The sequence below is a fragment of the Suricata suricatta genome, chromosome 2, assembly GCF_006229205.1.
Source record: "Suricata suricatta isolate VVHF042 chromosome 2, meerkat_22Aug2017_6uvM2_HiC, whole genome shotgun sequence".
Taxonomy (NCBI): Eukaryota; Metazoa; Chordata; class Mammalia; order Carnivora; family Herpestidae; genus Suricata; species Suricata suricatta.
The window spans coordinates 74574099-74601136 of NC_043701.1; the positions used below are offsets into that span (position 1 = coordinate 74574099).

At 34.1% G+C, this 27038-nt stretch overlaps 2 protein-coding genes across 7 annotated transcripts in view; one reads left to right on the forward strand and one right to left on the reverse strand.

The window, feature by feature from the left end:
- The window catches only part of RUNDC3B (RUN domain containing 3B), a 141036-nt gene extending 137154 nt beyond the window's left edge, over window positions 1–3882 (forward strand). For 2 of the 3 annotated variants that reach the window (XM_029928378.1, XM_029928397.1), the window contains one exon: window positions 806–3882. In XM_029928378.1, coding sequence (XP_029784238.1) covers window positions 806–951 — 146 coding nt within the window. In that variant the 3' untranslated portion in view covers window positions 952–3882. The remainder of the gene's footprint in view (window positions 1–805) is intronic. The other variant, XM_029928388.1, reaches the window with a different exon arrangement.
- Window positions 1–27038, reverse strand: part of SLC25A40 (solute carrier family 25 member 40) — a 63831-nt gene that overhangs the window by 2313 nt on the left and 34480 nt on the right. For 2 of the 4 annotated variants that reach the window (XR_003904629.1, XM_029928423.1), the window contains exons 6-11: window positions 24861–24928; window positions 22723–22847; window positions 21755–21928; window positions 13969–14078; window positions 11823–11904; window positions 7067–7147 (exon numbers count right to left, since the gene is read on the reverse strand). Coding sequence is in view for 3 of the 4 variants with exons in the window: in XM_029928423.1 (XP_029784283.1) it covers window positions 7067–7147; window positions 11823–11904; window positions 13969–14078; window positions 21755–21928; window positions 22723–22847; window positions 24861–24928 (640 nt within the window). In the remaining variant the exon portion in view is untranslated. Of the gene's footprint in view, window positions 1–4331; window positions 6734–7066; window positions 7148–11822; window positions 11905–13968; window positions 14079–21754; window positions 21929–22722; window positions 22848–24860; window positions 24929–27038 lie in introns of those variants that run through there. The other 2 variants (XM_029928415.1, XM_029928409.1) reach the window with 2 other exon arrangements.

Here is a 27038-nt window from a genome sequence, read left to right on the forward strand (position 1 = left end):
CAAAAGAGTTCTCAAAGCTAAAACATAAAAAGGGTGCTTGAACCACCTAAATCTTTTGATCTTGAATTAGCACCATAAACATTTTAAATTTAAATTTAACAATTATTCTTCCATATCTTTTTCTAATGCTTTTGTATTTTCCTGTAATTTACTTGTTAGCAAAACTATGATACGACTGTTAAGCCGGTCATCTTTAGTATCTGTTCTCATTTTGCAAAGCAAATAGGCTTCGAGAAGATGCCTTCCTTAAGGCCATACAACTAAAAGGGACTAGGAATGCTCTTGGGTCTCAGTACAGTTTCTACAGTCATGATTTGTTAATTATATAATTATTTAATGACCATCTCCTGTGAGCTAAGTACTGGGAATTCAATAATTAAACAAATTCAACAAATTCCATGTCATTTCTCAGTATACAGTTTAGAAAAAGTCCCACAATTATGATACAGATCATAGTACAAGTAGGTGGGTTAGAGTGTTAGAGTACTATGGGAACACTTCACAGGGGCCATTTGAAACGATATATATAGTATTCAGAAGCACCTGCTGTCTGGTTCAGTTTGTACTTGTGTAACTGTGTAAGTAAAAATTAAGCTTTTAATCTACTTGGGAAACCAAATTTTCAAAGCTTAGCTTAGTCTAAACCAGTCTCAAGCCAGGTAATATTTTTAAGGGTGACACAAAACTATAGAAATATATAATTAGCTATGTTTGCAATATTTTGTAGAATGTCAGTTTTTATAAGATACTTTGGTACCATTCTTCAATGGCAATTAAATATTTGTTATTTTATCTTAACTTTCAGGTAAAGAAGATACTCCCTCATTACTCGGTCTCTGTGGGTCTCTAACATCAGTGGCAAGTTACAAATCACTAACAAGTCTCAAATCTAATGACTACCTTGCAAGTCCCACAACAGAGATGACAAGTCCAGGCCTAACTCCATCCTGAAAAATTTTATGTAAAAGCCAGAAGTTTTTATGTTGTAAATGTTCTATTTACATAAGTTTGACTGCTGGGAAAATCTTTGAAATTTTATATTGTTCTGGCACATCTGGAATTCTATTGCCTCTTTTAGAGAATTCAGTCTACTCCATGTGCCCTTCTGAGTGGAAAAAAGTGATCCTGCCATTTTCATTTTAAGATTCTTATATTTGTCACTGAGGAAGTTTAAAAATGAATAGGCTTAAAAAACTTTCAAATATCCTTTAAATAACCCATTGTAAGCTGTTAAGTGTATTTATTATTCAGGTGATTTTCATATATTTAAATGTATCATAATTGCCAGGTTGATTTCAAGGTTTTATTCCAGAGACATAGAAGTGTTTTCTTTTAAACTTTTATCCAATGATTTTCTAAAAATTACTTAACATTAATTTTTCATTAATTTCTTCCTATGTTCTGATGTTTAAATGCCTTGTTTTTAATATGAGGAGGAAATTCTCAGCTGGTCTCTTAGTGGCTTATTCAGTTTTGGTATCAACATTCCATTAACATTTTGTAAATTTTGTAGGAATGTGCCTTTAGGCCATCACTAAATTTATTAGGGTCACATGGGAAGTATTTTACTCCATTTTGGTAAAGTGAATAAATTTCTTATTTGTGTTTTCCCCAAGATTTTCTTAAAAGGTTATTTAAAAGTATCACATATTCCTCAATAGTTGGAAACATTTAAAAATGCACAAATACTTGTTGAAAAGTATTTTATTAGGAAAGACTCCCAAGCTCATTTCAGGATTTGAGATCCTGTAAGTAAGGATTAGTACTCACCGCCCCACACAGTCTGACCTACTTGGCTGTCTTCTTCTCCCTTGTGTGCAACCGTGAGTCCTGCCATGTTAGCGTTAAAAATCCCAACACTTGTAGTTTTCTTTTTTAAAAAGTTATGTGCTGTAAACTCTCTCTTTGCAGTTTTTACAACTATGTATTTCATCCATAAAGATCCCACCATATTGAAAGGAAAACAATGAAGTATATTTTCTATAGTAATATGACGAAAGCATGATCAGTTGTGCCAAAGAAGTTTTCTATATTGTTTACACAAAGAGGACACAATACTTAATGGGAACTTCCCATGCTATTTTTGTTTATTAATAAAACATTACATTCAAACGTAGTAGCTTGGACATACAGAAAGAATGTTCCTCCTACAATAATTCTTTTTATTCAGAGGAGGCATAAAGAGTGCTGAACTTACTACATCATTCTTTGCATTAGAAATGTGTAGGAGTGTGGTTCTCTGCAATATTCAGAGCTTTATTCTCATAATTTGGAATTTAAGCAATGTTATTTCAGGGACAAAGGAGGCCTGGAAGCTGTTAAAATAAGTTATCCTAGATGTACCAGAAAATATTCAGAGCTTTATTCATTTAGCTTAAGGCTTTAGTACTTGTAAAAATGCAAATATTCTTGAAAAATGGTACCTTTAACTTACTCTTAATTCTGTATACCTTAATGAGCGAGGTATCCAGAGCAATTTTTAATGAACATGGGGCTGGAGGGAAGATATAAAATGAGGACAGTGGAAACACTGGGAGGAGAGAGGAAGAAATGGCTAAGTAGGGGAACTTGAAACATTTTAAACTGGCTTAAGCACTAATTGCTGCTTTCCTAAAAATCAGAATGTGTAAAATGCTTTATCATTCATGGTCCACTCGGAACTGACATTTATTATTCCTCAGTAATTAAAAACAATCATTATTAAATTTTTTCCATACATTTTTATAATATAGAAAGGAAATTCAAGATTCCATAATGGATAATTTTCCAGATTTGTCTAATGCATACAGTAACCTGTGCATCTTCACATGCTGCTAAATGCAGATTTAAACATGACATCTGAGGATCATGACTTTTCCTCCTTTCTTGGAGCTCCCAGTATAAAATTCATCTGCTGATGTGACTTCAGGTTTCTGTACAGTTCATTTCACACTTGTTATATATGTAATGTTTGCATGAGGAAACAATGTATGTCTCAATCTTTAATTTTAGGTGATAGTGTTTATTGTTTACACACCCTACCCAAAATAGAATGCTGAATTTATGCTAATATTTCCATGTGTATTTTGTTGCCTTGATGTACTATATACTTGTTGCATGTATATTAAACGTTTTGTACCATGCATTAGTGGTTATATTTTTTCCTTGAAGTTACTTGGTTCAAGTTGTACACTGGGCTTTTTATTTTAGCAAATATGATAAATGTATATTATTCAACACCAAAAATACTAATATGATAAAAGTTTTGGAGAAATCTACTTTAAGTCCTATGAAATTAAATACCTTTTATTTAAAGAAAATAACATGATATGCTTTAGAATACACAATATCTGCTGAAGTACAATACAGTAGTGATTTGGGTAGTTGCTAATATAATTATATAACAGCCCTATTTATATGTTTTCTCACCTATAATATGGAAACATCACCATCTTCTCAGAACCTATGATAGCATTAGGATGATGTTAGCATTAAAAAAATTATATAAACTAAGTATTTAAGTCATCTTTATTAGAGTTACATAATTGTTTTCAAGTGGTTAAAACTGTGTCTCAAATTTACACCTTAAGGAAATTCTCTATAAAAGTTCCTATTTGTATGTAAAATCTCAAGTTTTGATAAATACACTGGATTACCTCTGAAATGTCACATGACTACTTTGAACATCAGGTCTCTTAAATGTCTTTTCATATCTTTTAATCACTGTTAACAAAGCAGCCCCTACTTTGTTTTAGATTCTGTTCTTTTTAGATGATGCAGGGAGATAAAATTATATCAATGACATGATGGTTTCTTTTAAAAGTATATTTTAGTCCAAACTAGTTCTTATTGTAAGTCCCCATTATTTCTCTAAAATCCAAATAAAACCAAAGTTTCACTACATAAGACAGCCTTCCTACATGTGTGACACATTCGGGTTCTTTCTGTGCTGTGGTGTGCTAAACTACGCTACCCTATTTTCTTTTCAGTGGAAAAAAAAAAATGCTGGTCTTGGAAAACAAATTCAACTCTATCATTACTAGCGCTGTGCCAGAAATGTTTCTTTGGTTTTCCGTTGCCCTTCTTTTTCCTTATCTGGGACTAAATTCCACAGTCTGAATGGAGCCTCTCACTTCCTGGTATGTTTAACTGGATCACCTGTCCTAATCTTAAAAGTATTTCCTGACACTGCCTCTCTGCCCCCAAGCTGAGTGGACAATCCCTTAGTTTCTCCATGACCTCCTTGCAGACCTCTGTCAAATAGCTCTGCTGTCTCCTTGTAGCCAGTGACAGTATCTGAAGTATCTTATTTCAAGTGCTGTTTACACTGCCTACTACATAAAAGATCGGAGTCAATGTTGATTAAAATTTATTCAAAAAGTTCATTTTGGAAAAAAATTCAAAACTGATAGACTAAACTTTCCCACATCCCTGGAACTTGTGCTCCATAAAGAGGGAAGAATTTAAAGAAGTCATATGTGGTTAAATACGTATAGTGAATAGTTTTCTCAGAAATAAAAAAATTTATTTTAACTTCATACCTACTTTTACAAAAGTCAAATGTGTATTATATGGAAGGTAGCAAGCATGTAATGCTTGAATTTCTTATTAAAAAATTTACACACACAAGAAAGTAATTGTGTATGTTAGAAACAAATCGAAGGAAACTATTTGCTTTTGGAAACATTACAAAGAATATAATTTCCAGCCAAGCACTTTTTAGTTGCTACTCTTTTTTTCAATTTAAATAAAACATGAATGCTTCTCTACTTCTACAACCTAAGTATAGAGAAAACTTCATTTCACTGTTCTTTTCATCCAGATACACTGCATGTAATATGTATTAGAAAAGTTTCTAGGCAATTAGATTTATTTATTTTAATCATAAATGGTAAGAATTTTCCATATGTGCCGTCATACAGTCCTGGGCGATGGTGGGGGTGGAAATATCCCTTTTGGTATTAAGTTGAAGTATCGGACTGCTTCTTACAAGTTACAGTTTTTCTTTTTTCTACTAATCAGTTACCAAAAAGAAGCATAACAGAACCAAGAAAAATTGAAATTTAATACTGTTTAAACATCAGTGTTCAAGATATAAAAACTTTCTTATATAAAGTATAGCATTCAAATAATGATTTTACATGAAAATATTTAGCTTGAAGCACAGTGATACTTTTAAGAAATCAAAATACTTTAATGACAATGTCAAAGTCATAAATATTTATGATTTTATGGATATGTATGTCCATTACAAGATAAGTCAATTTTAAGGTAAGTCAATACAAGATAAAGCAAACACAAATGATTATATATACACCCTATATATTCTGGTGAAATATATAAACTCTTTTCTATAATACAAAGTATATTAGTTCCTTTACTAATACTAGAGGTCTGTCACCTGAACATATTACTCTATTTTAGGGGGAAAAAAATACTTCACATTTTCCTAGCATACATGTAGACTGTAATAAAGTGCTTTTTCTTACAGGATATATAGATCCTGAGAAAAATCAAACAGGAAAAAAAAAAAGGACATCATTTTTGTCCTGCCCTCAGAGCCCTTCCTTGTTTCATTTGTGCAGTCATAAGCAACATTACTGAGGTGCTAGCCTTCAGTGACTAGAAGCTATTTCTTCAAGGAAACTGCTTCCTCTTCAGTCTCTTGATCTAGCATACTAACATGAAGATATGTAAAATCAAGGGATATTTTGGAAATATTCTGTCTGATGCTATATTAATAACCTCAACTGTGTTAGAAGCAGGCAATACAAGTGGCCTAGAGAACTCCCCAAACAGTGATACCTGATTACAAGATGGCTGAAACATAACTTTTACTAATCTAAATGTAATGTGCTTTTCCACTGCACAGCCAAGAGTCACTGTGCCATTTAATACCACCAGTAAAGATGACTCTTCTTTTGCAGAAATAGTAGAGTCTTTAATCATCAAAAATATTGTCTGTATCATATAAAGTTATATTCTGGTTCATAAAGACAAAACAGCCATACCTTTCAGTGAAGAAATCCTAACACTGGTGAAGCCTTAAAACAGCAACAGGAAGTAAAAAAAGAAGAAGGAAAAAAAAAAAAAACTAATGCATTTAAATTAACGAAAATATCTAATAGGTATTATTTGGTAAGTGCAAATAATGTTAAAGACTGCCATTTATTACGTACTTTGCTGAAATACTTAAACATATATGTACACGATTTAGATGTGTATAAAAGACTTGGGCATTTTTCTTCTAGACTCTCTACATCATTCAGCACACAATTCAAAATGTTCTGATATATATGACACGTTCTCAAGTATCAAATTCAGATTATTGCTTTCAGTGCTAAGGAATAATTTTTCTTAACCGACTGAGCCACCCAGGCGCCCCTAGGAATAATTTTTCTTTACAGGAACATTTAATGGCTGTGATTTCTGGAGTACATTTTTCAATATCTCAAAAATCGGAGTAACAAAATTTATTTTTAAATTAGATTCTGATCTAGAGCAATGTAGAAATTACTACTCATAAATTATAAAATAGAAAATAATAAAATCATTTTAAGATAATGGTGAAAGAGTTCTTGCCTAAGAGTCTCCAACTTATTATTTGGCTTTGGTTGTTATTTCAAGTTGAAACAGCACCACTAATATTGCTGTCTTTGAGCATTTTGCTTCTGGAAAAAAGCCTTCCCAAATTCATAGGTACTGATCATAATAGCACAAGCAGGAGCAATTTTAATTAAACGGGGAATGAGGCCTGAAAAGAGAATAGAAAAAAATCAGAACAAATTTCACCTTATGTTTAAAAAATCTGATTTCATTCTGATAATGATCAAGTGAAGGAATGTATCAACACTGTGCCATCAAAGAATAAGCCAAATTACCCCCAAGCTCCTTAAACTGCAATTTACTTTATATAGAAATTTTATCTTATTAAAACTGTTCATAATTTTTTTGACTTAAAGCAAAGATGTTTAGGGAAAAGTCCCAAGTGTGGAATATTTTCAATAATTTCTTCCTACTTTAGGAAAAGGACAGAATGTAAAAGTAATCATTTTATTCAATGATTTGGTAAAGCAAGTATTTTTACCTATAAATAATCCTGCAAACCCGTTCTCAGCAACGATGTTCTTCATGATAGTCCATGTGGACATATGCAAAGGCACAGAATCTGAATGTTAAAGAAACAATACATTATAAATTACCACCTAATCAATAATTTCTAATACACAGGACATACATCAAGTGTTTATGGTCTTTGGGGTGTGAGGCGTATAATTTCATTGTAATAAGAGCAGATCTATTTACCTAAAACTTACCCGAAGTCTTATGTTTAATAGTTAGCTTCATTAAATAGAAAGACAGAAAAATGTTATAAGTTTAAAGGTATATAGGACTGAAGATAATCAGGGAAGAATATACACATGGATTCTCCTGAATTGATTAAATTTCTTAAGCTTGGTGGTAGGTATACAAAGGAATCCTTTTCTCCATCCCTTAAAAATCTTTCATAATGAACAATTTTATAAGATGTATAGAAATCTTCATGGGGTTCCCAAAGCCAAACAGAAGTCCTGATAACCATTTTTCATTAAATTTTTATTGCACACATTTAAAAAACTTTTTTTCATAGAGGTTTTGAGAAAAATAGCTCATTCTCCCTAGTGAGGTTTGGCTTTATTAAAACCTTGGAAAAGATGTGCCAGTCTTAAAATAAATTAGATCAGTCTTATCTCCCCCAAAGGGCAGATTTACCCTTTAAAAAAATCTGCATTTTTAAAAAACAGTATTTCAAACAGTATTTCAAAAAGTCACCAGAAGTACTATTATTAAAAATGCACATACTTCACTTGGCATCGCCAGTCTTTCTCATTTGCAACCACTCAAATATCTGAAACACTAAAAAAACTATTGATTGTTTTAAAAACAGCAAAAATAGATGTCACTGAGGTTCAGACATTCAGCTATAAAGGAGCTCTTCATGCACAAAGTTTACTTACCTTTACTTTACACAATGATTTTAAGGAGCTGGCTTAACCCAAAGACTAGTAGGTGCAGTAAGTAAAACAAGAGGCTGCTAAGAAGCAGGTACACTACCATGCCAACACTGACGGCGGCACACTGAAGCTGTCCAAGTCTTGGTTTGAGACCAGCTGAATGAGGCAAACACTGCTATATTATCCTCCTTAGCTGCTGACCGCTGCGTTAGACTCCACAATAATCAATGTGAACATGGACAAGTGAGTCATTAAGAAAGATTAAAAGTATGTATTACTAAGCAAGCCCAGGGAAAAAAGGGAAAGGGTAAGAGAGCTTTCAAAAAAGGCTTTTTAGAATTTTGCCACTTAATGGAAAGGGAGCTCATTATTGCACATCTCATTCATATAAATACCAGGTTCTCTATGAAGTTAAATGAGGCCTTGTTATTTAAGAAACTATATGATCAATATAAATACTATTAATAACTATAGCAACCCAACAGAAAGGACACTTAAAACATTTTAATGTTACTTATTTTTGAGAGACAGAGAGAGCACGATCAGGGGAGGGTTCAGAGAGAGAGAGGGAGATACAGAATCCGAAGCAGGCTCCAGGCTCTGAGCACAGAGCCCAATGTGGGGCTCGAACCCACGAACTGTGAGATCATGAACCTGAGCCGAAGCCGGACATTTTTAAAACCAAGAACAAAGTATTTATGAATAAAATTTAACTTTCTAAAGAAAGTCAATGACAAAAACTTTATACAAGTCAGCAAGTTCAGTTTGAATTATTCCATTTAAATTTTGAAAACTGATGTAAGAAATGAAGCCAAATAGTGAGGTATTTCTGATCTTGTAGAATTCCAGCCCTTAACTGGTCCCTGAGTAAAGAGCAAGATGCAATAAATGCAGAAGTGAATGGGCAGAAAGAGTTATCTACTGAAAGCTGTCTCAGTAGAGCTCCACTGCAACCTCCACAGTGTGTCCTGCATGAAGTTCCAGGACTGAGGAGCTACAGGAATACTGTGAGGAAACACGGTTTGGTCACTATTTCAAATACAGACAACAATAAAAACTCATTACTGACCATCCACATTTATCAAATCATAACAACTGTATCTTTTAGATACAAGTGAAGCCCTCAGTACATTCCTTCTCAATACAATCCTTGATCTCTCCTTAGAAGTAACCACACACTGTTTTTATCTTTCTCATGCATATTAACATTTACTAAATCTGAACAAATCTGGCAATAATATATACTCTTGCTTTTTATGCTCTTAAACTTTATGTAAAATGCGTATGATACTGTACATTTGCAATATGCTTTCAGGATCATCTATGTTGACAAGCATGGCTATATTTTATTCATTTTAATTGTGTATGGTAGTGCATGATATGATTGATCACAATTTACCCATTTCCTTTGTAGGCGCTATTTGAGTGCTTTCTAACTTTTTGGGAATAAGATTCTTTCAGTGAGTATCCTTGTAAATGTGCAGACATTTCTCTAGGGCACACTTCTAAGGTGGAACTGCTTGTTCAAACAGCCTTCTTTATATTGCCAGATTATTTTCTAAACTAGGTTTAAAAAGTTGAAACCTGAGATTAAATTTATTTATCTATTGAGAGCGAGCGAGTGTGGGGGAGGGGCAGAGAGGGAGAAAAAGGTAATTCCAAGCAGGCTCCATACTGCAGCACAAAGCCTGACATGATGCTTGAACTCATGAACTCTGAGATCATGACCTGAACTGAAATCAAGAGTCAGATGCTTAACCACCACCCAGGCACCTCAAACCTGAGATCAAAAATTTTTAATATAATATAAATGATGGACTCATAAGTAAGGTAAAGTTACCTCTACTATAAAATCTGGTACTCACTACATCCTAATATGCTTCTTTTCCATTAGATTGTGAGCTGTTTGAGGAGGTGGACCTCATTTGTCTGTATAAACCAGCATGGTGCACTCAATCAGTATTTGGCTAATGGATGGGAGAAACGGTCTAAGTGCACTGATACAGAGATCATACTCTTGCAAGAACTAACCATCATTCCATATATAACACTTCTTATTTTCCTTTTTGCTTAGAGTTAATGGATTTGGTGTAGCTGAGCTACACCACTTCAAACAGAGCTGATTTACCTCTTTGGTGGGGATAAATAATATATAAAAATGAAAAAAATATTTATCACTGTTTATCCCTCAAATCAGAAGGCAGTTTGCAGTAGAAGTCTATCTTGCTAAATATAACTGGTTCATAGCTGAAGCAGAGAAACAGGTAAAAGTGACCATAATGATCATGTAGAATTAAGACCTGAGGCTTATTTAAGAATTCTCCTTTGGGGTTTATTGGAGAAACATTAGGGGGAAAAAACAGCAATAGGTAAGAGCTGAGTCTAGTGAAAAATGATGCCTCCCTGATGCTAGTCTCAACAAGGATGTATAATCATTATTATCTAGGGAACATTTTCAAAATACACAAGTAGAGCCCTAGATTAGAACTATTAAATGAGAGTCTATGGTGGGTGGTGTCCAGCTTCAGATGCAGTTAAAAAAAAAAAAAAAAAAAAAGCACCCCGGGTGACTCCAAAGATTATCTACCCGGAGATATGACGCTCAATCCCTCATAAGCCTCAGAATCTACCTGTAGAGACTCCCATCTTCTCCCTATCACCATGACCATTTCCTCATGGCCACAGTCATGGATCACAATAAAGAGAATATTCCCACTATATTAAATATCAGGTAATAGAGGAAACAGGAATTCTGATGAGCTGGAAGAAAGAATAAAACAATACTTTCAGACTCCCAAGGGAGAACAGATAGGGCACAGGCAAGCTAACAGGCTCACATCTACAACTGGGAACTGGAAGAACCCTGACAATCAACCTTGGTTATTTCCCAGGTTTAGTTAGTTCCTATTATTAGTGGGGACTACGGTTTGGAAAGTCAAGTACAAAGTTGTCATCAGATTCTGTTTCAGAGTTCGGTAACCAATGTTTCTTTCAATGTTATAATAGCTATTTTACTTTGTATGCAAAATCTTCTGGCCGGTCAAAACTATTTACATTATTATAAGAGGCTTATCAATCTCAAGGTTTACATGACATACTTTTGTAATGAATAATTTCCAGTGGGTTTGCCACATTTTCTGTAGATAATAAATAATGACAGAGGGATCTGGTGGAAGCAACTAAGAGTACACTTTTGTTCTAGAGGAAACTACAGATTATAAACAAGTAAAAACTATCAAAAGAAGGGAAGCTCAAAAATAAACAGAAAAAAATGTATTCGTATACTAATGAAACACACACACTAAGAGAAAATGGGTTCCTAGCAACTTCCTACCCTTCACCCTAATTTGTCTAGATTTATTTGAAAGAATAGTTATAGAGGTGCCTGGGTGGCTCTGTTGGTTAAGAGTCTTGATTTCAGCTCTGGTCATGATCTCATGGTCCATGAGATAGAGCTCCCACGCATGGTTTGTGAGAGCAAGTCCCTTGTCGGGCTCTGCTGGCACAGAGCCTGCTTGGGATTCTCCCTCTCTTTCTGCCCCCTCCTGCTCCTGCTCTTTCTCTCTCTTTCAAACTCTTAAAAAAAAAAAAAATAGTTACCTAGTATATCATCTTCTATATAGCAGATATGAGACTTAACTGATGGCATGCAAAAGAGATTTTTAAATTTCTTAAATTTTGGAGGGGATTGAGAGTATTTTTTTCTGGGCATTCCATTCTAACAGTATATTACAGTTTCAGTTAATCCAGCAAAGGGAAAATAAATCATTGTTTATTTTCTTTCTACCTGGAAAGAAAAACAAAAGTAATCATGGCATCCTGAAAATGTTTTAAATTAATTAAACTTACTTTTATGACATTCATATATCCAAAGTTGTGTCTGTTTTTGTGTTTTTACCACATCAAATGGCAAAGTTGCAACAGCTGCAAACTATTAAAAATAAAATTGATAAATTTAAATTTACCTTTAAATTTTTTCTAAATGTGTTTACATTATTCTAAATATCAAATTACTTCAGGGGAAATCATAACTAAACTGAAAATTAAAATGAAACCATTATCTATTCAAAGAGAACTTGTTATTAAAAAAGAACATGGCCTTTTATTTCTCCCAAAATTCAGAAGTAAATAGTCTCAAAAAAGCTCTGCTATTTTTCTTGAGGTCATCCAACTACCAGTGACAGTTAGAATTAGAACCAGACAGACCACTGACTCCAAAGCTAGTGTTCACAATTTCTGATGCTCCTGAAGGTCCTAGTATTCCTTTACTACACATGAAGGTAGTAGAGGGCGAGAATCCCAATATAATATTTTAAAACAGAAATTCTCAATTACCTAGTAAGCATTTAAAAATTCCAACAAATACTTTTAAAATAGAATAAAAAATAAATTTACATGAACAACTCTTTATGGATTTCAACGTATTTATCAAATACAGCTACAGTAGTTCACAAATCACACTTACAAAAACATCTCAAAGTGAATCACAATTATTTTGAAAACGATCTAATTAAGCAAGAAAGGTTTTTTTATAAGAGTAATTAAATTCCCTTAAGAATGTGTCATACTATTTGACATAATAGCCATGCAAAGTAAAAATTTTTTTCTTCCCAATTCAGTTGATAATAGGCTCCCAAAATGTTCCCCAAAATCACTTACATTGTATTTCACTGTAACAATGTTGTTTTAAGTTTCTGAACTAAATCAGTTTCAAAGATCTCAGGCAAGTGAAAATCAATATTTCTTCTCTACAACCTAGCATGTAGTAGCAAAAGGCAGCGACAATATGCCTTTCACACTTTCTAAAATGATGTGGCTTAGGCTGTTCTGTTTCCTGACAGAAAATCTGAAAGTAACACTCATGTGCTTTTTCTGTTACAGAAACAAATTTTTATTTGAAACAGTCAAAGGGCAGCAATATTTTCTAGTGAAATAGGGAATTTTCTTCATATTTTTGGAAAGCTGGTATAAAATCCTGGAGCCATGATTCAACTTTAAAAAAAAAGATATTAAGCATTTATTTTTAAGTATAAACTTGGTTTTGTGATTCATCTTTGCTTCTCTTCATGCTGGATTAAGATATAATGAAAATACAATTAAGTTACATTTAATCACCTCAAAAATAAGAAGGATAATGAAAAGATCTTGTTGGTTTTTAACTACTTATATTACTCAAGCTTATACCTCAGAGGGTTAATCTGATAGAGCTCAGATCTGGAAACATTCATATGTACGTTTTGAACTCAATTACAGTGGCTTCCTTAGCCCTAACTTTTCTGGTACAATTATTCCAGTATTTTTCTGCAGGTCTCCATCCCTTCCTATGCTCCTTCAATATTGTTTTCATTTGGTTCCAATAGGTCAGCATCTCATTCCAGGTCATTACAAATCTATTTTGTAAGTATGTGGGAACAAGAAAACTCTGGCCAAAATCATGGTGATATGAAATCTGCATAAAAGACCACTACACAACTTCATATTATGTGGAGGAGTTGGAAATGTGAACTCTCTACTACCTAAAAAAAGATCATCTGAGATTCTTTCCCTCTGATTATAACTTCTATTAAAATTTCTTTAAGAAATGCTTGGCCAAATGTTCCCAAGGAAATAGAAATTAGCCCAGACGATGAAATTACTTCTATTCAATCTGATTATACATATGAAATGACAGTCCATGAAATATTGCCTACCAAATCTACTGACATTTAATGAACAAATGGGCAAATATTTGGTAAATAATAAAATACTATTATTATACCTGTAATGATCTAAAAAATCCAAAAATTTTTCAGAAAAATGTATTTGTGATAGACACAAAGTGCATTTTAAAATATTTAATGGCTAGTAATTTATTTCCTTAAAAGAAGATAGTCAATACTTAAAGCAGTACAGCCCCAAAGTGATAGCTCAACAGATAGGAAATGCTATATAATTTGTTTTAATAAGGCAACTACCGTTATTCTGGAAAATTAACAACAAGAGAATACGAACTTACAGAACCAGACAACGCCCCTGCAGTGAAGTGGATCATAAACGTTGGTTCATATAAACCAGATTTTGCACACAGCCACTTCTTTAAAACTTCATAGTTATACCAGTACAGTGCTATAAAAACAGAATGAAATGAACACAGAATTTAGAAGTAAAATGTGAACTTTAAATATTTATCAATGTACATATTAAAGGAAAAGAGGAAAGCTAACCTTGACACACCCTACTTTCTCCTTGGACACATACTCGGTGAGATTGAAAAAAAAGGGAAAGAAGGAAGGGAACTAAATTCTCAAATATTCTAGCTGTCTTATAAACAAAAAGAAACTCTATGCAACAGTAAAGGAGGACTTTAATTCTAAAACCTGACAACGGAAGAAAGGAAAATTACAGTTCAATCTCATTCATTAACAAAGGTATAAAAATTCCTAAAAAAAAAAAAAAAAAAGCAACAGAAGCCAGAGTATTTCATAGAAGATCACACACTGTGACCAAATTGGGTTTTCCTAAGAGGAATGCAAAGGCAGTAAATATAGCAAATGCCAAACACTGCATTAAAAGGACCTTGGAATCATCCAAAATTGATAGAAAAACATTTCATAAAATTCAACACATTTTCATTTAAAGCAAAGCAATTTCAACATTAACAATGCAGGCAACAACAGATGTTCACAAGGATGTGGAGAAAGAGGATCTTTTGCACTGTTGGTGGGAATGCAAACTGGTGCAGCCTCTCTGAAAAACAGTAGGTAGGTTCCTCAAAAAGTTAAAAATAGAACTACCCTATGACCCAGCAATTGTACTACTAGGTGTTTATCTAAGGGATACAGGTATGCTGTTTCAAAGTGGCACATGCATCCCAATGTTTATAGCAACGCTATCAATAGCCAAAGAATGGAAAGAGCCCAATGTCCATCAAAGGATGAAATGGATAAAGAAGATGTGGTACACACACACACACACACACACACACACACACACACACAATGGAGTATTACTCACCAATCAAAAAGAATGAAATCTTGCCATTTGCAACTACATGGATGGAACTAGAGAGTGTTACACTAGTTGAAATTAGTCGGACAAAATCATATGACTTCACTCATAATGGAAGGGCAGCAAAAGTAATATAAAAGCAGGGAGTGGGGCAAAACAAAAGAGACTCTTAAATATGGAGAACAAACAGAGGGTTACTGGAGGGGCTGTGGTGGGGGGAATGGGCTAAATGGGTAAGGGGCATTAAGGAATCTACTCCTGAAATCACTATTGCACTATACGCTAATTGACTTGGATGTAAATAAAAAAATAAAGAGTAATACCCAAAAATAACTAAATATATAAAATAAATTTCTTGCAAACCTGGGATAAAAGAGAATTTCTTTAACTAGAAAAAGGATACGCATCAAAAACAATAGGAAAAGTAATTAATGGTAAAATAACAGAAGTATTTCCTTTAGAATAAGAAAAAAATGATGACGACATGACATTATCATTGCTATTCTTCAAAACTGTTCTAAAGAGCATAGTAAGGAAAAAAAAATAGGTGCACCTGGGTGGCTCAGTTGGTTAGGCAACTGACTTCAGCTCAGGTCATGATCTCGCAGTTTGTGGGTTTGAGCCCCACATCAGGCTCTAAGCTGCCAGCTCAGAGCCTAGAGCCTGGAGCTTGGTGTCTTCCTCTCTCTCTGACCCTCCCATGCTCATGCTCTCTCTCTCAAAAATAAAAAAAATAAAACATTAAAAAAATTTACAAAAAAAAAAGAAAAACTAATGATTAAAAATAAACAAAGCAGGTATAATTTACATATTAATGTCTATAGAAAATCCAAAAGACAAATTAAAATTATTAGATTTTTAAAAGTAGCTAAATACTAAACACAATATAACAGACAAAAATTAATTATAACACTTCCCCAGCCTAAGATTTGGAATTTTTATTTTAACAAGAGTGTTTAAAATAGCTACCAAGAGGAATTAAGATGGCAGAATTGCAGAAGGACCCCCGGCTTGCCTCGTCCCTCAAACACAGCTAGATGAATATTAAATCATTCTGAACATCCAGGAAACTGATCTGAGGACTGAGAAAACAAACTGCACATCTAGAGGAAGAAAAGAGGCCATGGAGAGGAGGAGATGGAAATATGTGATTTGCGGGCGAAAGAATCAATGGTGCTGTGGAAGGCTGGGCGCCCTGATCAGGGAGAGAGGAAGAGAGACAGGGAGGGAGGGAGGGAAAGAAAAATACTGGATTACAGATGTAGAAATAAGGAACTCAGTAACACCAAAAAATGTAGTATCATAGGAGTCCCAGAAGAAGAAGAGAGGGAAAAGGAGGCAGGTTTATTTGAGAAAATTATAGATGAATACTTCCCTTAACTGGGGAAGGAAAGACATCCAAATCCAGAAGTCACAGAGACCTCCTGTCAAAATTAATAAAAGCAGGCCAACACCAAGGTATTGGGAAAATCTGCAAAATACAGAGATAAGGAAAGAATCCTGAAAGCAACAAGTGAAAGGAAAACTGTAACTTAAAACACAAGGTTTGTAGCAGATCTCTCCACAGAAATTGGGTGAGCCTAAAGGGGAGGCATAATATATTTATTTAACATGCTGAATGGGAAAAATATGCAGTCAATAACACCCTATCCAGCAAGACCATCATTCAGAATAGAAGGAGAGATAAAGGGTTTCCCCTGGGGTGTCGGTTAAACTACCGACTTCGGCTCAGATCATGATCTTTCAATTTGTGAGTTCAAGCCCTGCATCAGGCTCTATGCTGACAGATCGGAGCCTGGAGCCTGCTTCAGAATCTGTGTCTCCTCCTCTCTCTCTGTCCCTCCCCTGCTTCACATTCTGTCTCTCACTCTCTGAAAATGAAACTTTTAAAAATTAAAAAAAATGTTTCCCAGAAAGACAAAAAAAAAAAAAAAAAGGAATTCATGACCACTCCTAAATAACAGCCCTGCAAGAAATATTAAAGGGGACTTTGTGAGTGGGAGGAAAAAAGGGCCAAAAGCCATAAAGAGAGAAACAATGACAAAACAAATAATAAAATGGTGTTAAAGTCATGTCAATCATTACTCTGAATGTAAGTAGACTAATGCTCTAACCAAAAGACACAGGGTGTCCGAATGGATTACCCAAACAAGATCCATCTATATGCTGGCTACAAGAGATTCATTTTAGATCTAAAGACATGAGCAGACTGAAAGTGACATGTGGAAAACCATTTATTATGCTAATGGACATCAAAAGAAAACTGGAATAGCCAAACCTGTATCTGACAAACTAGGTTTTAAACCAAAGACTGTAACAAGAGATGAAGAAGGGAATTATATCATAATAAAGGGGTCTGTCTAATAAGATGATCTAACAATTGTAAACATTTAGGCCCCCAACTTGAAACACCTAAATATGTAAGTGGGACTTTAACACACCATTTACAGTAAGGGACAGATCATCTAAGCAGAAACTCAAAAGTAAACAATGGCTTTGAATAACACACTGGACCAGAGGCACTTAACAGATATATTTAGAATATTTCATCCTAAAGCAGTAGAATACACATATTTTGAGTACACATGGAACAGTTTCCAAAATAGATCACATACTGGGTCACAAATCAAGCCTAAGCAAGTACAAAAACATAGATATCATACTATGCATTTTTTTCTGCCTGCAATGCTTATAAACTTGAAATTAATCACAAGAAAAAATTTTGCAAAGACTATAAATACACATAGGTTAAAGAACATCCTACTAAAGAATGAATGTTTTCACCAGGAAATTAAAGAAGAAATAAAAAAAGATACATGGAAGCCAATGAAAATGGAAACATGACAGTCTAAAACCTCTGGGACGCAGCAAAAGTGGTCCTAAGAGGGCAGTATATAGCAATCGAGGCCTTCCTAGGGAAGGAAGAAAAGTCTCAAATATACAACCTAACTTTACACCTAAAGGAGCCAGAAAAGGAATAGCAAATAAAGCTTAAAGCCAGCAGACGAAGAGAAATAATAAAGATTAGAGCAGAAATAAATAATATAGAAACAAACAAAGACAAAACAGTAAAACAAATCAATGAAACTGGGAGCTTGTTCTTTCAAGGAATTAACAAAACTGATAACCCCCTAGGCAAACTTACCAAAAAGAAGAGCAAAAGGACCCAAATAAAACCATGAATGAAAGCAGAGATCACAACCAACACCACAGAAATACAACTACATGAAAATATTATGAAGTTATAAATTTATAAAATATTAAAAAGCTGTAGTCATGAAAACAGTATGGTACTGGCACAAAAACAGACACACAGATCAGTGGAACAGACGAGAAAACCTAGAAGTGGACCAAGAACTATATAGTCCACTAATTTTCAACTAAGCAGTTAAGAATATCCAAACATATTCTCTTTGCACAGTCAAAAGACAGTCTCTTCAACAAATGGCGCTGAGAAAACTGGACAGTGACATGCAAAAGAATGAAACTATAACTTTCTTACACCATACACAAAAATAAATTCAAAATGAATGAAAGACCTAAATGTGAGACCTGAAACCATCAAAATGCTAAAGGAGAACACAGGTAGCAACCTCTTTGATCTCAGCTATAGCAGCTTTTCACTAGGCACATCTCTGGAGGCAAGGGAAACAAAAAAACAAACATCAACTCTTGGAACTTCATCAAGATAAAAAGCTTCTGCACAGTGAAGGAAACAATCAACAAAACTAAAAGACAGTCTATGGAATGGGAGAATATATTTGCAAATGTCATATCAGATAAAGAGTTAGTATCCAAAATCTATAGAGAACTTATCAAACTCAATACCCAAAAAACAAATAATCCAGTTAGGAAATGGGCAGAAGACTTGAATAGACATTTTTCCAAAGAAGACATCCAGGTGGCTACAGGCATATATGAAAAGATGCTCAACATCACTCATCATCAGAGAAATACAAATCAAAACCATGATGAGATACTACTTCATACCTGTCAGAATGACTAAAACTGACAACATAGGAAACCAAAGATGTTGCCATGAATTTGGAAAAGGGGGAACCCTCTTGCACTGTGGGTAGGAATGCAAACTCTTGCAGCTGCTCTGGAAAACAGTGTAGAAGTTCCTCAAAAAGTTAAAAATAAAATTACCCTACAACCCAGCAATTATACTACTAGGTATGTATCCAAAGGATACAAAAATGCTGATTCAAAGGGGCATATGCTTTGTTTATAGCAATGTTTACAGCAGCACTATCAACAATAGCCAAACTATGGAAAGAGCCCACCCAAATGTCCATTGACTGATGAATGGGTAAAGAAGAGGTAGTATATATACCCAATAGAATATTACTCAGTGATTAAAAAAAAAAAGAGTGAAATCTTCCCATTTTCAACAATGTGGATAGAACTAGAGTGTATTATTAAAAGTGAAAGAAATCAGTCAGAGAAAGACAAATATTCCTGATATATCACTCATATATGGAATTTAAGAAACAGAACAGCCAAATATAGAAGGGGGAAAAAAAGGGAGGTGAACTATTAGACTCTAACTATAGAGAACAAACAGCATTGCTTGAGAGAAGGTGGGCAGGAGATAGGCTAAATGGGTGATGGGCATTAAGGAGGGCACTTGTTGGAATTAGCACTGGGTTTTATTTGTAAGTGATCAATCATTAAATTCTCCTGAAAGCAACACTGTATGTTAACTAACCCAAATTTAAATAAAAACTTAAAAAAATAAGCTACTAAAGTGGGAGGTAGGTGTACCTATAAATAAATCTTTAAAAAAAGTTGTACATAATATTTATTAAGAAAATTTTAAAAGTCTACTAAACACTTTAAAGACTTAAAGTTATATAATAGAGATATAGGACATTCCCAGGGGCGGGGGAGAGAAGGAATAAGGTAACATCAAAACTTTCAATAATGTACTAGTAATTTAGACAACACTGCAGTATTAGCATAGGGTTAGACAAATTGGCCAGTGGAACAGATTCATGCATATATGAAACTTTAATGTGACAGGTTATACTGCAAAACCCTGGAGCATGTAGGTGATTCAATAAATGATGCTGGGGTAAGTGTCCATCCATATGAGGGAGAAGTACTTACCTCATCTTAATCGCTAATCAATTTTGGATAAATGAATGGCCAATGAAACAGTGCCCAACCTCATTAATAATCAAATATTAAGTTAAAATGAGATACCACTTTAACTTACTAGGTGAACAAAAATGATGAACCTTGACAGAAAAGTGCTGGTGAGGGGATGAAATGAAGGAACAGAAAGCTGGTGGATGTACTGATCTACACAATCACTTTAAAATAGAATTTGAGGGGTGCCTGGCTGGCTCTGTCAGTAGAGTATGAAACTCATGATGTCAGGGTCATGAGTTCAAGCCCCACATTGGGCATGAAGCCTAATTTAAAAAGTTCACAACAGCACTTGTTTACTCATAAAGAAGAGTAAAAATGAAAAAAAGTTAGATATAAAAACAAAAATAAATCTTAGGATTTTTAAGTAAAATAAGCTCTTAAAGCTCGAAAAGGGGCTCCTGGGTGGTTCGACTGGGTGTCTGACTGACTCAGGTCATGATCTTGTGGTTTATGGGTTTGAGCCCCAAGTTGGGCTCTGTGTCGACAGCTCGTAGCCTGGAGCATGCTTCGGATTCTGTGTCTCCCTCTCTCTGCTTCTCCCCAATTCATGCTCTCTCTCTCCCTCTCAAAAATAAACAAACATTAAAAAAAAAAAGCTCAAAAATAGGCAAAACTAAATAACACAGTTTAGAAATAATATACATGTCATTTAACTTTAAAAAAAAATCGAATGGTAAAAACAAAATTCAGTACAGCAGTAACCACTGAGTGTGGCAGTTGAGGTGGATATATGTCATGATTTGAAAAACGGAAGTGTTCTAGTTCAGAGATTGAACTGATGATGTCACATGTGTTCATTTTATTAATATACTTCATAAATTATACTGTTACTTTCTACTTGTCAAATATTATAGTAAAAAATAAAGAAAAATAATTGGCCTACAAATCTGTATTTCTAAATAGCACTGAATACAGAAGGTTAGTGAAAAATACTAATGGAAAGGAGAAGATGCATATGAATAAGAGAGCCCAAGAAAAGGATGAACTCAAAGGGAAAAAGAAAGAGGAACTTTAATAAAAGCATTCTCAATAATTATTTCTTAGTTTTTAAACAGAAACTTCTGCGATTCACAAGAGAAATATTATTGAAGTATGCATATTTTGTAAGTTATTTGTTAGTTTTACACTTCTTTTTCATGATTTTCTCTTTCTTCATAATTCAATAATTAGCACTATCTTCTGATTTATAATAATGTTTTACAGGATACTCAATTAAAGGGGAAAATTTTTATCTGTAATAACTGAAAAAGCAGGAGTCAATATAATTCACAAGTGCTCTTAAACGTATTTTGTATTTTGATTTGTATTAATTTACCTTACTAATTATGGCATTTAGAATAATGTCAAAGGTAGTTTGTATTATCTAAATGTGAATACACACCAGTTAATGTCCTTTAAAAAAATTAAACAAACATAAATATTAAGAAAAAGAAATCAGGCTTGAATTAGATAGACACTATTCATTCAATAAAAACTCATAAAGATCTGAGAGCCCAACACTGAACTAGGAGTTTATGGTTACTAAAAAAGATAACTTACTGTTAGCCTTAAATGGTTTAACATTTAGTTGATTTAAAAGTGATATATACATCAGACAATGCTACCTAAAATTTAGCAGATACTAAAATAAATCTTACCTGAGAATGGTACATCTCTAAGAACAGTAGGAGCCCAGCCCCTCCAAAGGGAAATCCAGCCATCTTCAGACACTTTCTTGCTGATAAATCGATGCAACTCTTTGTAAGAAAACTTCTTAGATTGCATGTTGGTTCTAATCAATTCTAATGGACTTATCACAGTTACTGCACCAACTAATACAAACAAGCAAATATAAGAAAATAAAAACAAAGCCATGTACTATGCAAACACACATGCAAAAATATTTCATGCATTATATATAAATAACTTTTATTCTGAAATGTCTACAAACCTTAAAATCAAATATCTCATGATGCCAACATATTTGGTACACATCCTTTTTTCCTGATAAAGATATTTCTTAAAAGTCTGTTTTCATATAACTTACTCTTTCTGGTTTCAACTTTTTCTTTTTTTTAAGGTTTTATTTTTTTTTTTTAAGTAATGTCTAGTGTCTACATCCAATGTAGGGCTCCAATTCTCAACCCCGAGATCACAAGTCATGTGCTCCACCCACTGAGCAAAGCCACATGCACCTGGTTTCAACTCTTTTAAGAGCAGTTCCAGAAATATTACACATCAATTAAAGTAGTATAAAACCTCGCTTTCACAGCATAGAGAAAAATATCCTTCTTCAGAGACAAATTTCCTAAATCCCAGAGTCTATAAGGAAAATGGTTCAAGACGTGGGCATCAACTTGATATCAACTTGACATCCATCAGACATCTGATGTCATTCTAACATCTAGAAAATCTAAAGTCTAAACTCTCTGTCCAAGATTCCACAGGGATGGCAATCACCACACTAAGACTCGCAGAATATAGATATAAAAAAATCAGTACAAACTACAATGCAAAATATATCTTACCAATACTCTGTATTTTATGCAACATTATCTGTGACTGTCAAAATTTTAAAATAAGCAAATAGAAATCAAAATGAAAATACAGTAAGTTTATTACTTACATCTGGCAACAATTCCAGCAACAATTGGTATATGACTTTCATTGTCTCCTAATTTTGATTTCAGAAAATCAGTTAATTGATCATAGCAGGTAAAATAAATGACTGTGGCAGGAACTGCCATCACTCTGTTAGAAACACACAAACAAAAAGATATGTACAAAATTATCAAAAGGCTTAAATGTACTCTTAAATTATTAAATATAAGCTAAAATTCTTATATTGTGTATAAGGTGAAAACTATAATGAATTAGTACAAATAATCAATTATTGTGTTTAACTTAGTAGGCAATGAAATGATATACAGTAGGTTTCTGCCCTACAGAAGTTTAATTCTCATTGTGAAGTTAAGTTACCAAGCCTCTGATCAGGCCATAAATAGGCAAAGACTAATGAGGATACTCCTCTACCTCCTTGACTTGTTCTATTATTCCTGGTCTCCCAAAATCTTCTTCCCAATTACATTTACTATAATGGGAAACCCCTGAAGTAAAAAATACAAAAGCATTTACAGAATATTTTTGAACTACGGGCCATATGTCAGACCTGCTTATAACTACACATAAATTACAATTAAGGTTTTGAGGAAATTCTAATATCTTTCAAATGAAATTATCAAAAGGGAATTATTAATAAAATTAAATACAAAGTTGGGGCACCTGGGTCGCTCAGTAGGTTAAAGCATCCAAGTCTTGATTTCAGCTCAGATCATGGTCTCACGATTCGTGAGACTGAGCCCTGAGTTGGATTCCACACGGACATCATGGAGTCTGCTTGGGATTCTCTCTCCCCCTCTTTCTCTGCCCTTCCCTGATTTATGCTTTCTCTCTCTCAAAATAAATAAATACATAAATATTAAACACAAAGTTGCAGGCACGCTCATGTAATATATATTAATACAAAGTTTATGTTTATGGTCTAACTAAGGGACCACCCTTTGAAATGTCTAATGTTCCACAGTGAAATGAGATGATGATAATTTAGAAAAAGAATGGACTGTCGGTTTTCAATCAGCCACTAACTTCAGAACTTCAGGCACTGTTTAAAATATATTCCTCAAAGTTGACTAATTTCGCTTCACAAAAAGATACATTAAAAATAAATGAGACAGGGGCACCTGGGTGGCTCAGTCTGTTAAGCAGCCCACTTAAGCTCAGGGGATGATCTTGCGGTACATGGGCACAAGCCCTACTTCGGCTCTGTGCTGATAGCTCAAAGCCTGGAGCCTGCTTCCGTTCTGCCCCTCCCCTACTCATGCTCTGTCACTGTCTCAAAAATAAATAAAACTTTTTTAAAAATTAAAAAATAAGAAATGAGACAAAGAAAAGTATTATGTAGAACTCTTACATTTAGCGTTACTAGTTTATCATATTAACTCACATATTTGTTAGTTAGTAGAGAATTAAAATTATCCAGGGAAGGGAAAGTACACATATCATAGTATCTCTCATTAGCAGAATAAACAAAAAATCAAGTAACACCAAATTTTTCATTTCAGAAAATGAAAACAAAATTATGCTCCAAACTTAACACAGAGGGCCTGGCTGTTCAAATCTTCTTTATCCTCAGTAGGACCTTTTTGCATGCCTGACTTCTGGCCAATTCTAAGGAAGTTAGCCCTTGGAGTAGTCCCTACAATAAGGTCTCTTTGGTATGTCTGGAGCACAAAATCAACTAGTCTAGGTTGATTTGTGCAAATGATGTTATTTTTGATAAATACCTGCTTTCTTCTGAGGGGTCTGGAGTTTTGGTAATCACAGCTGGTCTTAAAGCAAGGTCATTAATCCTAATACAAGCCTCAGACACTGCCATTAATGGATTTTAAGGCAGCAACACTTGGCACAAGCTGCTGCAGTTTGGTGCTGGAAGAACGAGCACATCCTCTGGGACGTCACCAGGGAGGGTCCTGGAAGCCTTGTGCCTGCCTGGTCAACTACTGATGAGTATAATCTTTAGGTCCAGTGAGTTCTTCTAACAAATCATCAAATGTGTGGGTGGTTGTGAGACTCACAAAACAATGTTTTAGAAAATGAAAATATCCTAATATTAAAAATGCACAATTTTATGCAACCATGTTGACCTTAAGGCAAAATAAAACAGCAACCACCATTTAGTGAGAAAAATAGTAAATTTTAACTTACAAAGTAGGAGGAAGGCCACTCCACAGGGATTTAATGCCCTCATTTCTAATGATTTTCAAAAAGGCATCCTAAAATCATAATAGAAAAAAGTGTCAAAATATATCCCTGAACCTGATATACAAACCTTTTGATAAATGACTGGTACACTGATTCTTTTAAGCATTTATGTCAAAATATGAGTTTCTCTGATTTATGTTATAATCATTCTTTTAAAACTTTCAAACACAAGTAAATATTTATGAATGATACTTTCTGCTAAGCAGAATCAAAACTATGTCACAAGTTTTGGAATATTCTACTTAGGGTTTAGATGCCACATTTTATAAAGATTATAAAAACGAAATGGAGTAATGGCAGAGAATTGGTCAGATTAACTCTCTTAACCTACTAATCAATCTGAGAAAATATTACTTAAACCCAATACTTGAATTCCCTGGAAAGGAATCAAAAGCAGGTAAAGATCAAAGGAAAGTGCTGTTAAAAGACAGCAATGAGTGAGATTAGCAAGTTTGTAGCTTTTTGTTCATGGAAGTCAGCAAAGAACAGCACATGTACTTGCCTAAAGTGTCAAAATAAAGAGTTCGGGCTGGCAGAACATTCAGAAAGTTATGCAGTAAAAGGCACAAGAGAAAGCATCAAACCCAAAGTTTTCAAACAAAATCAGCCACAAAACTTGGCTCATTAATAAATTATGCAATGCCTAGAGGAAGATAACAACGTGCTGGCAACAATAACAACAACAAAAAAAGCAACTAAAGAATAAGTGGAAGTTTCAGCTGCAACCCACCACAGATGTCTGAATTCAGCCAAAGTTAAGTGCCTTCTAGAACAAAACTGACTCTTTAGAAGAATATAACAGAAATCCAGAATCTTTACAATGCATCATTCATAATGCCCACTATACAATCAAAATTGATTAATATGCCCACATTTAAAGAAAAAGTACTCAAAAGAAATCAATACTGAAATTTCAAATAATATAGTTAGCAGACAAAAATTCTAAAGCAGCTATAATAAATATATTTTTAAAACGTAAAAAGAGAATATATACATAATGAATGAACAAATTTGGAATTTCAGCAAAGAAATAGTTACCATAAAAAACAGCCAAATGAAAATTCTAAACCTGAAATGAAAAATTCACCAAGTGGGCTTAACAGCAGAATGGAAGCAGCAAATAAAGAGTTGGTGAACTTGAAGGTAGATCTTTAATCTGAAGAAGGGGCAGAAAAAGAATGAAGAAAAATGAACAGAGGCTCAGAGACATCATGGAAACATTAAGTGATAAAATGGTTTTACATGGAATCAGAGAGGAAAGGAGAGAAAACAGTATTGGAAATAGCCTGAACAAACAGTGGCCAAAACTTCCCCCAATAAATAAAAGATATCAACTTACTGAGCCTAAAATCACAAAGATCCCAAGCAAAATAAAAACAGTGAAAATAGAAAAGGAAAAGAAAAAGAAAAATGATAAAGGGCGATAACAATGAAGACTAACCTCTCGTCAGACACACGGAAGGCCACAGGATAATGGAATGGCATGTTTAAAATACTGCAAAAAAAAAAATTATGCCAGAATTTTGTATGTTGCCAATAGGCTTCAAAAAATGCTTGACAGACATTTCACTAGAACAAAAGCTGAGAGAAAAACTCCCGAAATGCCTGTTCTAAAGAAATGCTGAGAAAAAAAGAAAAAGGGCCACAATGCCAAATAGCAACTAAGATCTTGAAAAAGTTAGGAAGTACAGAAGAAATGGTAAATATGCAGTTATATATGAAACATTTATTTTGCCCCTTTCTCCTTTTAACTACTTTAAAAGCTACAAGACTCTTTAAATACATTCTAATAGTGCGTTGTGGAATTTTAATGTGCAAAGATGAACTGTACATGAAACCACAACTAAAGAGGAGAGTGGGGTCAAGAACTGTGAAGGGGCTGAACCTGTACTCTACCTGCGAGCTGAAAATTGAGCCTGCCTGTATCATGAGAGCTGGTAGAAGGTAAGACTCTCTGGGATAAGACAGTTTATTACTCACAGGAACAACAGCAGCCAGAGTATCAGCATTTTTGTTCCAGTTTTCTGAGCCCCAATTTCCACAAGGCAACATGAAGAAGGCTGGAAGACACCTGAACCCACGGTGGCCTGCATTACAGGAGGGGAAATCTGACCACAGGGA